We start from the raw sequence: 16,240 nt of genomic DNA, 5'->3' as shown, positions 1-16,240 counted from the left end.
AAGGATTAAAGACTTAAATGTAAGACCAGACACTATAAAACTCTTAGAGGAAAACATAGGAAAAACACTCTTTGACATAAACCACAGGAAGATCTTTTTTGACCCACCTCCTAGAGTAACGGAAATAAAAACAAAAATAAACAAATGGGACTTAATTAAACTTAAAAGCTTTTGCACAGCAAAGGAAACCATAAAAAAGACAACCCTCAGAATGGGAAATAATATTTGCAAATGAAACAACAAACAAAGGATTAATCTCCAAATATACAAACAGCTCATGGAGCTCATTATCAAAGAAACAAACAATCCAGTTAAAAATGGGCAGACGACCTAAACAGACATTTCACCAAGGAAGACATACAGATGGCCAAGAGGTACATGAAAAAATGCTCAACATCACTAATTATTAGAGAAATGCAAATCAAAACTACAATGAGGTATCACCTCACACCAGTCAGAATGTCCATTATCAAAAGATCTAGACACAATAACTGCTGGAAAGGGTGTGGTGAAAAGGGAACCCTCCTGCACTGTAGGTGGGAATGTAAATTGATACAGCCACTATGGAAAACAGTATGGAGGTTCCTTAAAAAACTAAAAATAGAACTACCATATGACCCAGCAATCCCACTACTCGGCATATACCCTGAGAAAACCATAATTCAAAAAGAGACATGTACCACAATGTTCATTGCAGCAGTATTTACAATAGCCAGGACATGGAAGCAACCTAAGTGTCCATCGACAGATGAATGGATAAAGAAGATGTGGCATGTATATACAATGGACTATTTCTCAGCCATAAAAAAAAACCGAAATTGAGTTATTTGCAGTGAGGTGGATGGACCTAGAGTCTGCCATACAGAGTGAAGTAAGTCAGAAAGAGAAAGACAAATACCGTATGCTAACACATATATATGGAATCTAAAAAAAAAAAAAAAGGTTATGAATAACCTAGGGGCAGGACAGGAATAAAGATGCAGATGTAGAGAATGGACTTGAGGACACGGGGAAGGGGAAGGGTAAGCTGTGACGAAGTGAGAGAGTGGCATGGACATATATACACTACCAAATGTAAAACAGATAGCTAGTGGGAAGCAGCCGCATAGCACAGGGATATCAGCTCGGTGCTTTGTGACCACCTAGAGGGGTGGGATAGGGAGGGTGGGAGGGAGGCTCAAGAGGGTGGGGATATGGGGACATATGTATGCATATGGCTGATTCACTTTGTTGTACAACAGAAACTAACACAGTATTGTGAAGCAATTATATTGCAATAAAAATCTATTTTTAAAAAGTGATAGGATTTTACGTTTTAGACAATTTTTTTAAATCTACACTGGCTTCCTCCTTTCCCAAAATATTCAAAAATTTGATCAAGCTGTAGGGTCTTCAAATATGGTGACTGTTGTTCACACACCAGAACTGAAGCCCAAAGATACTAACCAGTTCACTCACATTAGCATAACAAGTGAATATGGAATTCAGGACTAAAATCCCCAGGGGTCCTGTGAGTGTCCCAGAGTTCTTTCCAGTCTCGGCTCATCCATTCAGTCACTCCATTCTACAAATACTAAGACCGCCTGAGCATGCGGTGCTGTGACAGACGCTGGGGCCAGAAACATGAAGACAAGCAGGACGCCTGCCCTCATGAGATATACAGTACTGAGCCACTAATGCTTATTTACAAGCATTTTCTAAATCTTTCCATATCTGCCTTCTTGGAATTAAATTCAGTACTATAAACTTTTATTTGTTAAGTACCACCCATGAGCAAGGCACTGTGCTGAGTTATTTTTCCACTACTTAATCTCTTCCCATCGTATACTCTTCTTCCTAGAAACGACAAAGTGGCTCTCTGCTTTTAATCCTTTGATTCAGCTAGTCCAATGTTTATTTGCTGTCTACAAGCTACCCAGGACAGGGTTTTGCTCAGAGGATAAGGAGATAAGCAAGTAGAGGATATAATTTTGACCAGGATATGTTATCAAAGAAGTTGTAGACACAAGAATATTAACCAAGAAGCAAAGAAATTAGGTTTAAACTGAAAACTGGGCTCTCAAAGAAAGGGACTGTGTGAGCTGTTGGTGTCTTCAAAGAATGTGTCATTGATGACAAGGACTTCAACAGACTCTAAAGAATAGGAAGGTCATGGAACATTTTCAGCAAAGGGTCCAGTGATGGAAAGCCTGGCTGGTCTGGAGAATGTGTCAGTGTGTGCTGAGTAGAAAATAAGAGCAGATGGGTGTAGAGGAGGCAGATTAAAGGGCACCTCTGATTTAAGTGGAGGAACCTGTACTTAGCAGAAGCAGGTTATCAACTGTGGGCCAAAGACACCAAAGACTGCTGAGTTATTTGGGAATCCCCAAATCCAGATGCAAAGTTCTCTGAGCACTGATTAGGGCACATCTCCTGCATATATGTGTTATTACTCCTCAAACATGTAGATGAGCCTCTGATGAACGAAATTCAACTCATTTTAAAAGTATTATGGGGGCTTCCCTGGTGGCGCAGTGGTTGAGAGTCCGCCTGCCGATGCAGGGGACGCGGGTTCGTGCCCCAGTCCGGGAGGATCCCACATGCCGCGGAGCGGCTGGGCCCGTGAGCCATGGCCGCTGACCCTGCGCGTCCGGAGCCTGTGCTCCACAACGGGAAAGGCCACAACAGTGAGAGGTCACGCGTACCGCAAAAAAAAAAAAAAAAAAAGTATTATGAAATTCATGATATTATCAACAACTAATAAACATACAATTGGTATCATGCAAAAATCTGATTTTGCCTTTAATCAATGTAAAGGGCAAAATAAAGCTGTCATGTATTTGGGGTCAAAGAATGTGACATGATAAAAGCAGGTGGATGAGGCAGCAGCATACCTCTGGATTGGAAAGGACAGAGACGGGAGCCAGAGAGAGGAGCTGGAAGGCTGGGGCAGGAGCAAGGCTGGCTGACAGGCATGGACGGGGGAGACAGTGGTAACAACGAAGAGCTGAATTAGAAAGACATTTTGATTGGGTCACAGAGAAAGCTAAAGACAACGGATATTTCTAGCCTGGAAAATTGGTACAATGTCATCCATGAAAACATTTAGTTAGAAAACGACATAGGAAAGTGTTGGTGCCTTCGTTTTTTATATGTTTCGGAATCTCCCCCCTCCCTCAAAAGGAGGAGGCCTTTTGTCAGCGTTTTCTAGTCAAATAATAAAGAGAATCTTCTCTAATTTCCTCACTACTTGGAAATACACAATTTTTCAGCAAATCTAAGATACCATGTCATCTAACGGTGTAACATACACCATTATTTAAGTTCCACTAAGAAAAAATTAAACTATGGTATGCGATCAATTTTAAGATCCATCCTAGTTTCATAAATGTGAAAATTTTAAAAACGCATGTCTCTAAGTCAGTGTTTCTCAACCTTCTCTTCATTATTGTCCTCCCCCCCAAACCAAGAGCCCCTCTAGGCATTTTTTTCCTAACTGTCCCCCATGAAATTTTACTGTCACAGACAGACCACCTATTTCTTTATGTGCCGTGTATAAATCTACACTGTATACAGAAAAAGAAAATGTTTTTTACCACCCAAAAACAATTTTTCCCCCTTGAGGGCAGTATCACCTGAGGTTGAGAATACATACCAAAAATGTAAATGAAATTACAATCAAGCTCATGTTTACAGATGCCTGGCATTCCCTTCCCATTCACTCTTCCTTTTTAAAAATTATATTTACACTATTTTATTAGATGAGGGGTGTGTGTGTGTGTGTGTGTGTGTGTGTGTGTCCTGTTTTCATCTGAAGTACACTTTACCCCAGATAAAACATCGACATTCTTTAGAAAAGAGTGAAGCTTAATCATGGTCTCAGTAGGACTCTCTTCCTTTAATATGAGTTATTTGCCTTCATGTTTGTGCCCAGAGCAAATATTTTGTTTCTGCAGAGCCTGTTAAGTCCTCAGACATCTGACGAGACTACAGGCAATCATGTTGATACAACACAGCTGGACAGCCTGAAGCAGGAAGCCCAGTTGGTTTCCAGTGTCCTCCTTCAAGTCACCAATTTGGGTCTCTATCTGGGAAGAAAACGGCCTTCCCTACGGAGACAACACTGTCTCTCCCTGAACCCCTCCCTGTGCAGGAGGCTGCCCGTTCCCTTGGTTGCGTTCCTCATCACACACACTCACCACCAAGGAAAAAAGGTGGTGCAGAAATTTTTCAACTTTCTCTAAAACTAAAGTTGCTTCCCCCTTTTAAAAAGAGTCTATAATTTAGATCTATAAAAAGAACCTACTTAGCACTCAATAGTTAGGAGCTCTTACCACAGTTCAACAGAATAGGAACAGTTCACTAAGTTTCTATAAAAACTTTAACAAATTTTTTAAAGCATTCATAATTAAAGGGCTCCCTGGCACAGCAAGAGAAGACTTTGAAACGTCTTCTATTTATACCAAGTTAAGCACTGATTGCCTTACAGTTCCAGGCGTTTTCTGAAACTCCCATAGAACATCAAAAATCACACACTGGAACATCACAATGTTGCTGTTGTTTAATGATTATTTGTGCTAGAGAATGTCACGAAATCATAGCCATTCCTTTTATCAACCAGAAGGCAAACTGCAGATATTGAATCATTGTAAGATTTCACACATTCCCAGAAAATTAGTTTCCAGTTTGTCTCTATTTTTAGTACTTTACGTTGAGGCAGGAAATAGTCATTTTTTTCAGCAGCTACCAAAGTTCATTTGACATTGGATAAGGGTCTCTCTCCCTCCTCCTTATAGTTCAATTAAAATGCTCAGTGCTGCTTTAATTCCCAGGAAACTAAGCTGACTTAATTAGCGCAGATGTCGAAATAATTAACAGGCCTATAGTAGCTAACCACGCTATTTAAAACAATACAGCTGTAATTAAATCAAAAGTGTAATCCTTATGAAAGAATCCTACATGTGTGTACAAGTGGAAGCAAATGAAATAACACTCTCAAAAAGATGTCACCACCTGTAATTGTGACCTTCCTATAAAAGAACTGACTTCGATGCTAAAGGTTCTGATTAAAATATAAAAACCTCTGCAACATAAAACATATGAATTTCTTAAAATATTCTTTACAAGGTCAACATTCACAAGTCAAGGATATAATAACAAGAATGTTATTATATCCTTGTAACAAGAATGTTTAACAGCAGAGCGGTTCATTTTCCCAATGTTTGTCAGGTGAGGAATAATATCAAGAGAGATGCTGAGTTTCAGGGAAAGCTTTGCATTTCTCCTCCCCTGAATTTGTCAATCCAAGACAATGACAGGCAGAGAAACTATATGCCTTGGTAACCATAAAACTAATTGATTAGGAAATAAGGCCAAATTAATCCCAGGAAAAATACTGATTTTTATGACACAAAAATAAGCTTTGAAACAGAACATACGAATAGCTCCTACTAAACGTTAGCAGCTGCCATATTCCCATTAGCTTTCAAGTTCCACTTATAGCTGAAATACAATGGTCTCTTGGTATGCGCGAGGGATTGGTTCCAGGACCCCAGCGTATTCCAAAATCTGGGGATACTCAAGTCCCTTATAGTCACTTCGGCGGATGCGGAAACCCCGGATACCACGGAGGCGGAAACCCCGGATACCACGGAGGGCCGACTGCGTGTGAAATGCAGGCTTTTCCTTGGGCCTGGGCAATCTTTAACAAAATGGGATGGAGAGGCAAAGCCAGGGCGCCTACGGATCACTCGGGGGCAAGGCAGACACCGCCAACCCCACAGTGACCTGGGCAGAACCGAAAGCAGCAGTCCTTCCTAAGAGACCCACGCCCCCCGCACCCCCAAGACAGGAAGTCCAGCAGGTCCAGCAAGTCGGGGCCCCGTCCTGCTGAGAAACGCGGAGGGGCGGGAGGGGGCTCTGTCAACGTGGACGAAGCTTGACTGAGGAGCCCTCCGCTGAACCAGGGGCCACGTGCAGCTCGTTTCCCTCGCCGGGGCTCCCGCAAAATGCAGCTTCCAGTTACTGCTCACATGTTCAGCAAAGTACCTCCACCTACTCAAATCTTAAACATAGAAACAAGGGCCTACAAAATGGTATTTTAATTTCTGTTAGAACCAAAGCCACCTCGTCTGAGTAAGTCAGTTACAGCAGCACTAGGCACATGAAAAGAACAGTACAATCCCCAACACCTACCAGACAATTAGCATAAAACGCGACAGAAACCGGTTCTCAGACTCAACACCGGAGAACAGCACCACCCAGTGGCGATACGAAAAGCTGCATCTGAGGAACTAGAGGCTCCATCCCTGGTGGCCAAAGTGATTTCTGCTCACTGAAAAGAAAGACCCCCGTAAAATACCTTCCACCGTGCTGGAAAATCTTACCATGCGAGCCTCCTCAGAGTCTATAACAACTAGGCTTAGAGCAAATGGTATTTCATATTTTCTGAGTAGCTGACGCAAGGTTGCCAGGTAAAATACAGAATGTATGTTTGGTGCACTATTTGAGACATGCTAAAAAAGTACTCACTGTTTATCTAAAATTCAAATTTAACTGGGCATCTTGTATTTTTATTTGCTAAATCTGGCGACTCCTGTTCCAAAGTACCCACTCCTGGAGACCACAGATGCATTTACATAAGTCTTTCAAGCTTTCAAAGAGGCAGTAACAGACCTGTGGCAAGGAAGCTAGCGATGAGCCGGGTATGCTGCCGCCCCTAGGGTTAGGGTCAGGGTTAGGGTTAGGTATGCTGCCGCCCCCTTGCAATGGTCAAGTAAGACACTCTGTTCCACGATGCAAAAGGCTAATAGGGGAGAGGAAGGGGGGGTGCGAAGTGGGGCTCCAGATAGCTGGGTCACGAAATGGGAGCATTAAATATCAGATGGGTGGAGGAGGATGGAAAAAGGATGGGCAATTATGGAAGAGAAGGAGAAAGGGGAACAAACAACCCTTGCCTCCTGACAACTGTGCCAGCCTACCGACGGTGCTGCTGCGATTTCCCCTCCTCATGGCACCTGGTGTCAGCGATTGTGAATTGGGGAAGGTAAGGCCAGAACAACTGCCTTGTCCAGAAAGCCGCACACCACCGACTGTCCACATCCAAGCGATCCTTTCTTTAGGAAGGGGTCATTTAAATGGGTTTGTGTTCCAGTTTTCTCAAACTAAAAACAACTCATCTGCTTCCTAAGCCGCTAACTGGTTTTGTTTCACGTTTTTCTGTCTTTTGGCTCACCCCCTCTCAGAAACCCAGTGCCCACCGAGGCCTCCTCGCTCGCACCTTTGCAGTGAACCGCGATCGCCCCCTCCGTGTTCTCGCAGATATTCAGGAACCTTCGCACGATGTTGTCGCTGGGTGTGCTGCCATCGATGAAGAAGAGGTCATAGTGCTCGAAGCCAGCATCGGTGAAGCGCTTCGCCTCGTAAATCTTTTTGTTCAGCCTCACGATTGCAGTCACGTTATGCTTTTTGAAATAAGGAAAGTAGGCTTCGGGGGCATGAAGAGGATAACCTAAAGGAAAGCAGGGGCTGTAAGCAAAAGGCACGCATTTCGTTTTACGTAACCCAGGAACACGAAAACCCTTCACAATAAAGACGATCAATCTCAACAGAGCTTAGGAGGAAAGCACATTTCAGGAGAGAGTAAGGTCGAAGCAACGTTCCTAAAAGCAGCAGTCTGAAAAACTGAGGAAAACACCATAGGAGGGGGGAAAAAAACCTCTTCTGAGTATTGGAAATAGCTCGTGAACGTTCAAAACCTCAAGCTTTAGGCTTCAAATCCTGGGAGCACACTCCTCCCACGCCAAAACAAAGGCATTCCTGAGGCCCTCAGATGTATACAGTAGGCCTGGAAGGACTCTGTCCTTTTTACTCCTCCTGACAAATACTTTTGAACCGCAGTCTTTTTGCCAGGTGTACAGTTTTAATCTACAATGCAGTCCCCCACAAGAGAGACTGATTATTAAGCACCTACCATGTACAAGTCACAATTGCATAAATTTCTTTTAATTCTCAAAACAGCCTATTAAGATAAAAATAGTAAACCCCATGTAACAGTTAAGAAACTACAGAGGGCTTCCCTGGTGGCGCAGTGGTTGAGAGTCCGCCTGCCGATGCAAGGGACACGGGTTCGTGCCCCGGTCCGGTAAGATCCCACATGCCGCGGAGCGGCTGGGCCCGTGAGCCATGGCCGCTGACCCTGCACGTCCAGAGCCTGTGCTCCGCAACGGGAGAGGCCACAACAGTGAGAGGCCCGCATACCGCAAAAAAAAAAAAAAAGAAAGAAAGAAAAAGAAACTAGAGGTTGAGCGGTCACTTTTGTAGACATTTTCTTTTTTGAGAAGAACAAGTGGTCGGGCTCTAACCACCGTTCTACTGTGAGTGGGTCCAGCATCACGTGGAGCTGCAGTCAGCTGGGTTACAGACATATGACCTCGACTTGGCCAATCAACCAAGGTGACCACTGGGGGCTTTGACCACTGCAAGCCTTGCCTAGTGGCCCCAGGGTTTAAAAGGACTAATTTCTCAGTCCGTTGATTAGCACATCTGTAAGCCATTCAGGGCATACCAGGTGAGGGGATCTCGCTCAGAACTCGTTCATGATGGTGGGCTCCGAGTGGGGCGGGCAGCAGCAGCCAGCAAAGTGAACCAGCAGTTTCTGCACTGTGGCTGTACTTCCTGCTGCCTCGAATCTTGCATAGCCTGGTCATCTCCTATTTTCTCTCAGTTGCAAGCCAACTCATATGCCGGGGCTGGGGTGTACATACAACATTTCCCAAGCTACCTTTCCCACTGGGTTCCCGTCCATCTGAAAAGTGGGAGTCACTAAAGCACTGCCGGAGCAACTGGAGGCCAGAAGAGGGAGAAGGGATGTCTTCTGTTTTCCTGCCAGCATGGCTTCAGCAGCAGAAGAGAGGAACTCTCAGCTTAGTCTGGCACTCCCGGCACCAGCCTGCAGCCCAGCCTCAGGGTCCCCACTCCTCAGGCTCCAGATGCAAGCACCAGCCCTTCGGAGCTCCCGGCACCTGCCAAGGTCCCAGGTCCTGCTAACCCCACGTTTTCCTTTCTGTCCCTCGTTGCCTTAAAGGCAATAGCTATTTCTTCCTTAATATGCTGTTTTTTTCCGAGTTGCCCTTTTACTTTTTAGCCTGCTTTCTAACAAATTCCTTATATTGCATTCCCTCTGTTTGAAATAAAGTGGTTTCCGTTCCTGCCTGGATCCTGCTGATACATGACCTCCCTTAGACCCTGTTCATTTTCTAAGCCTCATTTTCCAGCCTTCGCTTGGAGACTGTGAGCTCCCCAGCATAATTCCAATACCTGCTGCGTGCAACCAAGAGCCCTCGCTGGCAGCCTTAGCCAAGGTCGCACAAGGGGTGAAGGCAGCATTGGCGGGCGGGCCTAACTAATCCGCAGCCCACAGACACGACTTTCACAAGCCAGGCTGCTTCTGAGCAAACAGGTAAGACAGAGCTTACTTACGATCTTCTGTGTAGAAACAGTGACTTATACACATTTAGAGAAAACAGATCCTTTCCACTTGGAAAAAAATCAAATCTGTTTTCCTAGTTGGTTTGTGTGCTCAAATCATTTTCCAGCCTAAAGGGGAAAAGAACTGTGGTTGGCATAAGGAAACAAGAGCTTTTCTATCATGTAAGGAGTGGGAAGGAGAGGGCTTAGGAACACATGGGATGGGGCGTGGTGTGACAGTCTGACAGGCACTTCTAACCCTGGGCTCCTAGTGATCACTGGCACCTCTATGATGGCACCTGTCAGGAAGCACGCTCATGGTTCTTTTGGTGTCTGTCCCTTCCCTCCTCCACCAAGGCCGTAAGAGCTTCTCTTTACATATATGAATTCCCATCATGAGTAAATGGCATTACAGATAATATACCTAAATCTACTATCAAGAGAAACTGCTTATATCTTTTGAGAAAAGAACACTGAACAGTTATCCAAATATGGTAATAGGGCACTGAAATAATAACAGTAATGGTAATCATAGCACCTAACATTTATTGAGCGCTTACTATGTGCCAGGCACTAAGCTAAGTGTTTCATGTATATCATCTCATTAAACCTTACAATTATCAGTCACTGATGCCTGGGAAAGTGAACTGGCCCAGGCACACACTGCTGGGAAGAGACAGAGGCAGCATTTGAACCCTGACAGTCAGATTCTAGGGCCAGTGCTGGGGATGATTTAAGGTAAAATCCAACTCAATTCTATTTGTTAAATCTCCAAAACAGGGACCTTACGTGAACATGAGGGGCTGCACTTCCTGGATTTGTGAGGAAGCTTCTTAAAAATCCTCAGAAGCGTTTCAAATGAGTTATAACCAACAATGACAATATCTTCTGACCTCTGAACAACTGTTTTCGATGTATTTGGTTGCTTCTGATGGAGGACTGGTTTTAGCAATGTGCACGGAGCTGACCGAGCTTTCATCCGACCCTTACTCCATCTGGCCACTAGATGGTGCCCTGGCATCAGTAAAGCACAGGCAGAGCCCTGGCGCTGACCAATTTCAAAGCAAAGAGAGATTGTAAAATTCATCTCTTCCCAGAACCTCATTTAAAGGAAACAGAAGAACAGCAGAGTCAAATGATTAGTCCACCCATTCCTTATTAAAAGTAAAAACTGCAAAACAGGCAGGCAAATGTGGAAAGCAATAAAATATGTTTATCAGGTTCATTAATGATAAAAATGTAATCAGAATATCTGCTACCTAATAAGCACCTACTAATGTGCCCGACACTGTGCAAGGCACTCACTTCCTATAATATCCCTAATCTTCACCAAATGCCTGCAATGTGCATCCTATTTCCCCGTTTGATGATGAGAGAAGTTGAGGAACTCCACGAAGTTCACACAGCCAGTTAGGGGCAGAGCCAGACTTCAAGCAGCCCAGGCTCTTCACACCTAGCTTCTCTCATTCAATGAGCAGGCTGATGCTTCAAACTGTTTGGATTCCCTGTCTCGAGCTGTCTTTCCCTGTTCTTTCTTTCCTTTTTCTTTCTTTCTTTCTGAAGTAGAGATGAGGACATTGCCACCTAAGAGTTTGAGGGTTTTGGGGGAAAATCTGAAATCCAATTTGTTCTACTGCTATATTATTCATTTATCAAGTCACACTTGTTTAATCAAAAAAGGGTTATTAGGGCTCCTCTTGTCCCCCCTGTCAAAACAATGTGAGCAAAGATGGCTGAAAGGAACTCCTAGTTGGTCTCTGTTGACAACACACACTTAAGACTGCTATAATGCATTCTGCCAGACCCCAAGGTTTTAGTGCTTCCTTTTGCTACATCCTAGCAACAGCTATTTCAGTGCTAACTCCTTAAAAAATCTACCTTTTTCTACTAACAGACCCCTAAGATGACTTTCAGCCACCTCAGAAAATACAGGGGTTTCTCAACTAAAAAAAAAAAAAAAAAAGTCTTAAGTTCAAAAAGAATTTACAGAGTTAAACCACTTTACAAAAAAAATGACACTTCTAGTGAATATCAGATCTTAAAATGGGGATTCCAGTAAAATATCAATATTTTACCAACAACAGCCTTAAATGAAATTATTCTAGACATAAAAACTGGAAAGTATTAGGTAAGCAGCACTTTCACACCTTTTTTTCTCAATGTGAGAGGGCACAGTATATGCATAGAAAAAAAAGATATAGAGAGAACGATATCTCAACAGTGGCTATTTCTAGATTATATAATTACAGGTGACTTTTTATCTAGATTGCTTACAGTTCTGTAGTGAACATGTTCTTTCTCTGTAGTAAAATTAAAAAGGACACAGAATTTGGAATCAAAGAGACCTGTGTTTGAATCCACACACTGCCACTTTCTGGCTATGTCAACCTGGGCAAGTTAGGTTACCAAGTCTCCATCTTCTCTTCCACAAAAGAACTACCACCTGTTCCAGGGGGTGTTTCTGCTTATTAAATAGATGAGGTGTGCACAAAAGGCTTATCAGCACCACTCCCAGCATATAAGCAAATGGTGGATAATTATTTCCCTATATTGTAATATAGGACCAAAAATAATTTTTTTAAGACTTTTGACAAGTAACAATTGACACACAAAATATGTCCTTTTATCTTGTGATTCTACTTCCAAGAATTTAGAAAAGAAACCAGGGCTGCAAAACAGATGTATGGACATGCATACCAACCACTGTAGTTTTCAAAAAGTGAAAAATTGAACAACTTAGATCTCATTCAAAAATTAAGTGATTGATTAGTAAAATTATAGCATAGTCATTGAATGCAGTCATGGAAAATTATAACGAAGATCTACATTTATTGCCATGGAAAGGAGTATGTGATATATTAAGTGAAAAAAAGCTGCTATAAGACAGGAATCATGTTATGACTCCATGCTAGTTAAAAAAAAAGGAATATTTTTGTAAGTCTGTGTGTGTGTATGTATATATTCTTTAAGAGAGAAAAAAATATGTGCAAATAAAAAATACAGAGAAGCAGATGGAAAGAAAACTAAAATCCCCAATAATCCCACCACCAACTAGTAAACCTAGAAAACGTGGGTAGAATTATAGGTCTCTTTAATGCTGTTTTTATGAGTTCATCTGCATTTTCTTTCTTAAAAAAAAAAATCATGCATTACCTCTATAAAAATATTTTAAATGGGTTTTTTAAATTACACCTCTCATCTTCTCTTTAAGAAAATTTCATTTAAAAAGTGAATCCTATATGGCAAATTTCTTTCAGTTTCACCAAATGAACACCCAACAACAAAGCCACTACTGAAACCATACACCTACTAAGGTTTTCTGGGTCTGAGTCAGATCTTTTTGCACAGAAGGCTAAAGGGAGGTTTAATCAATCCTGTCTTGAAAGACCAACGGTGGAAAGCAGTTTCCTCAGGCACTTAACAAGTTATTCCTAACAAGCCAACAAAGCAGGTTATTCAGTCAATGTCTGTAGCGAACCGGATTCATGATGTGTAAATGAGAAGATCTAATTATGGCTTCAGTACAGAGACATCTTATTTGTTAGGGTAACTCTGTAGACCTGGATTACCCATCCCCAGAGCGGATGATTCAATCCCCATGATTTAAGCAGAGTTCCCTGTGAGATATGTCATAGGTATAAAATGATAAGCACATGTGCGGAAACTCAAAAAAAATTATCAAATCTAAATGCATGAATAACCATATACAATGACACTAGATTTTAGAATAAATACTTATGATGATGATGATGATGGTTATGAAAGAGTAATAAACTTATAAATCTAGACTAAGGGTTTCAAATTATGTTCCTCCAAGGACTAGTGCTCCAGCTCTAAGACTAGAGAGGGAGCAAAAAGGAGCTATTATGTTCATGGGTGATATTTTTTTAATTTTATGTACTTCTCCCATCAACTGTTCTTAAACCTTTGGTACCTATCATTACGTGTCTTCTGGGAATCTGAGGTTAAAAAAAATAATTAAGTAAAAAATATATGTTAATGGGAAAACACACATAGCCTATCATGTTTCATTCAAGAGGCTTATTTTTTTGTCATGCTTTTTCTTCCTGAATATGTATGCCCCTGGCTCTACATATACTGCAAGTAAGTAATTTAATTATTGTCAGCTAGAAAATTGTTCCTAGTTGCCATGATGGAACTAAACAGATCAGTGTAGTGGCAATGCTTAGGAGCCCCGCTCTTGGCTGGAGTCTCACCAGTTCTGCATATTACTTTGTGAACTTGGGCAAATTTCCTACTCATATGCCTCCGTTTCCTCCTCTGTGAAACAGAGGTAATAGTTCCTACACCTCATAGAGTTGTGTGTGCACTAAATGAGATGATGCTGTGATTAGCTAGTAACTAGCACTTAATAAATGACACCTATTGTCACCATCATCGTCATTATTCAACATGGTGCTACCAAAGAATACCTTGAGGTATAGCACGCCATCACCACCAAATAAATCTGAGAACCACTGATAGAATTCAGCAATCTGCTTACTGTTTTGACCAGTTGGTTTCTCAGATTCTTCTTTAATAATTGGGTCAAGGTAAAGTGAACACCCTATTTATGGCAACCTAAAAATTTGATAGTCTTAAAACAGTGATTATAGTTCCACTTACTAAACTCTAATATTTAACACACTAATTACTGTTCAATTAGTAATTTAACAATTGAAATACTGTTCAATTTTTTTAATTAATAAATAGTCTTTGGAGAATATTACCAATAGAAAGGATTATCTGAGGATATTAAGAACTCAAAGAAGATGAATTGAAATAAATTTTTGGAGGGTAAAGTAAATAAAAACCTACCATTTTCAATTTTGCTTTTTGGATGTGGTCCACTAAATGCTAAAAATTTTCCTGGAACAATCCAGTTGAAGTCACCATTTTCAACTCGCTGGGAGAATTTTGTGAGAAAAGAGAAGAAAAATATTTTATAATTCTTATACAATTTAGGAAACCCTTACAAATATAACCGTTTTTCACTCTATTAGTACTAGACTAGTTGGACATACATGAAGACAAAATAATATAGCTTAAAATAAAAACATGCATCTGATTCTCAAAATGGTTATGAATTCAATCCACTTCAAAAAATTTTTATCTAGACCATAAGAAAAGTTTAGAAAACTTTACTTAAAGTGGAGGTACTTTGCTGAAAATAATTTTGTCTCTTGGCCACTCTGCAATGGAATGAAATGAAAACAAACATTGCTTGCCCCAGCAAGAAATAATGGGAAATAAGAGAAGACAGAAAATATAAGCACTTTCCATGAACATGGTAAACATACTTTAAACAATGAAAAAATCTATAAATATCAGGGTCATGATGAACACACCTCCATTTTTTGTTTGTTTTTACAGGTTTCTATCTGTTGTCGGTGCTGATTTTTAGACGGGGAAACAGAAGACAGGAGTGAGGAATAGAGGCTCATCAAACCCTCAGGGTGTACCACAAACTGGAGACTGCCACAGTCTCCTGCAGGAGCTGCAAACCAAACAGCTACAAGGGTCAGGCAAGAGACATAAATAAAGGCAAATGCTCCTCAGCTCTGGCCAACTGACCACAGGAAAACTTGACTGAATATAGCTGATCTTCCAATTGGATGTTCATGTAAAATCTCTCTATATTTGAAATGTTGACTGTTTTAAATTGTTTTTTAATACTAGGAAAGCAAATAAAACACATCTGTGGGCTGACTTTGATCACCAGCTGTCAGCCTCTGGTCCACACACTCCAGGATCCTCACAGAAGGCCTGAAGACCAGGCAAGGGGCCAAGCATCCTCCCACTGCTCCATTACCTCCTTCATTTCCTTCCCTTCCTGGTGTGCCTCTGAATCCAGGGAACACTGGGGCGGGGCTGAGGGGACCCAAACTTTGCAGGCTACTGGGACACAGCTGTGCAATGCATCACAAAATATATGTATCTCTTCTTCCCCTAAGCATTCTTTCACCCACCCCCAACACCAGTCCTACTCCCATCCTCCACCACCAGGCACAGCTTTTAGTCTCCAAGTCTCCACCCTCTATAGCACTGCATAGATACCTCCCCAGGCAGGGAAGGAAGGCAGTTCTCTTTGCTGGGCCAAGGTTATCCACAGAAAAGGCTCTCTGCTCCACTACATGGCACAGACCTCAATGGTAGGAATCTGTGTCAGTACAGAGCCTGCACTCTGCTGTAAGAGCTCAGAAGTATTTGTTAAAATAAATTGGAGTAATCCTACCAAGGAAACCTGGAGCCTCTACTTTAATTACTTACACTACCCATTAGATTTGATTTCTACAAAAATCATAACTTGGCTGTATAATTTTCATGTTTAAAATGCAGATGTTTCTTCCCAGTTATAAAAAGTTACAAATGAAACTTGACATGACACCTTGTAAATGTCTGAATTGCATTAATCTAATCATAATAAACATAAAATCTCCATAATGCCCTAAATAGAATCTTAGAGATGCCGAGTGTTATGATTACACATGCCAAATTAAATCTCAAGCATAGCTATCTATTTAGAACAATTTGGATAAAGAATTTAACATCCATCTCAAGTAATACTTAAGCTTAAAACATTATTTAAAAATTCAAAAATAAGGGTATGCTCTAAGCATCAAAAGGCTAAAACCAATTATTTATGAACAGTAGAAGAAAACAGGTTTCTATGTTCACTATTCCTGTATCCTTGACCACGAAGTTGGCCTAGATAAATATATACATTGTGCTATGTCTGTTTATTTGGATTATAGACATCCATTTGATTAAACAGTAACCTTTTATAATCAAT

The 16,240-nt window shown here is 41.4% G+C and overlaps 1 protein-coding gene across 2 annotated transcripts in view; it reads right to left on the bottom strand.

The window, feature by feature from the left end:
• Positions 1-16,240, bottom strand: part of CDC14A (cell division cycle 14A) — a gene marked incomplete at its 3' end in the record, with an annotated part of 164,610 nt that overhangs the window by 46,834 nt on the left and 101,536 nt on the right. For both annotated transcript variants that reach the window (XM_079913594.1, XM_079913593.1), the window contains exons 8-9: positions 14,266-14,353; positions 7,259-7,489 (exon numbers count right to left, since the gene is read on the bottom strand). In XM_079913594.1, coding sequence (XP_079769720.1) covers positions 7,259-7,489; positions 14,266-14,353 — 319 coding nt within the window. The remainder of the gene's footprint in view (positions 1-7,258; positions 7,490-14,265; positions 14,354-16,240) is intronic.

The sequence above is a fragment of the Stenella coeruleoalba genome (assembly GCF_951394435.1).
Source record: "Stenella coeruleoalba genome assembly, chromosome: 1".
Lineage (NCBI taxonomy): Eukaryota > Metazoa > Chordata > Mammalia > Artiodactyla > Delphinidae > Stenella > Stenella coeruleoalba.
This window is presented reverse-complemented; position numbering and strand designations above follow the sequence as displayed.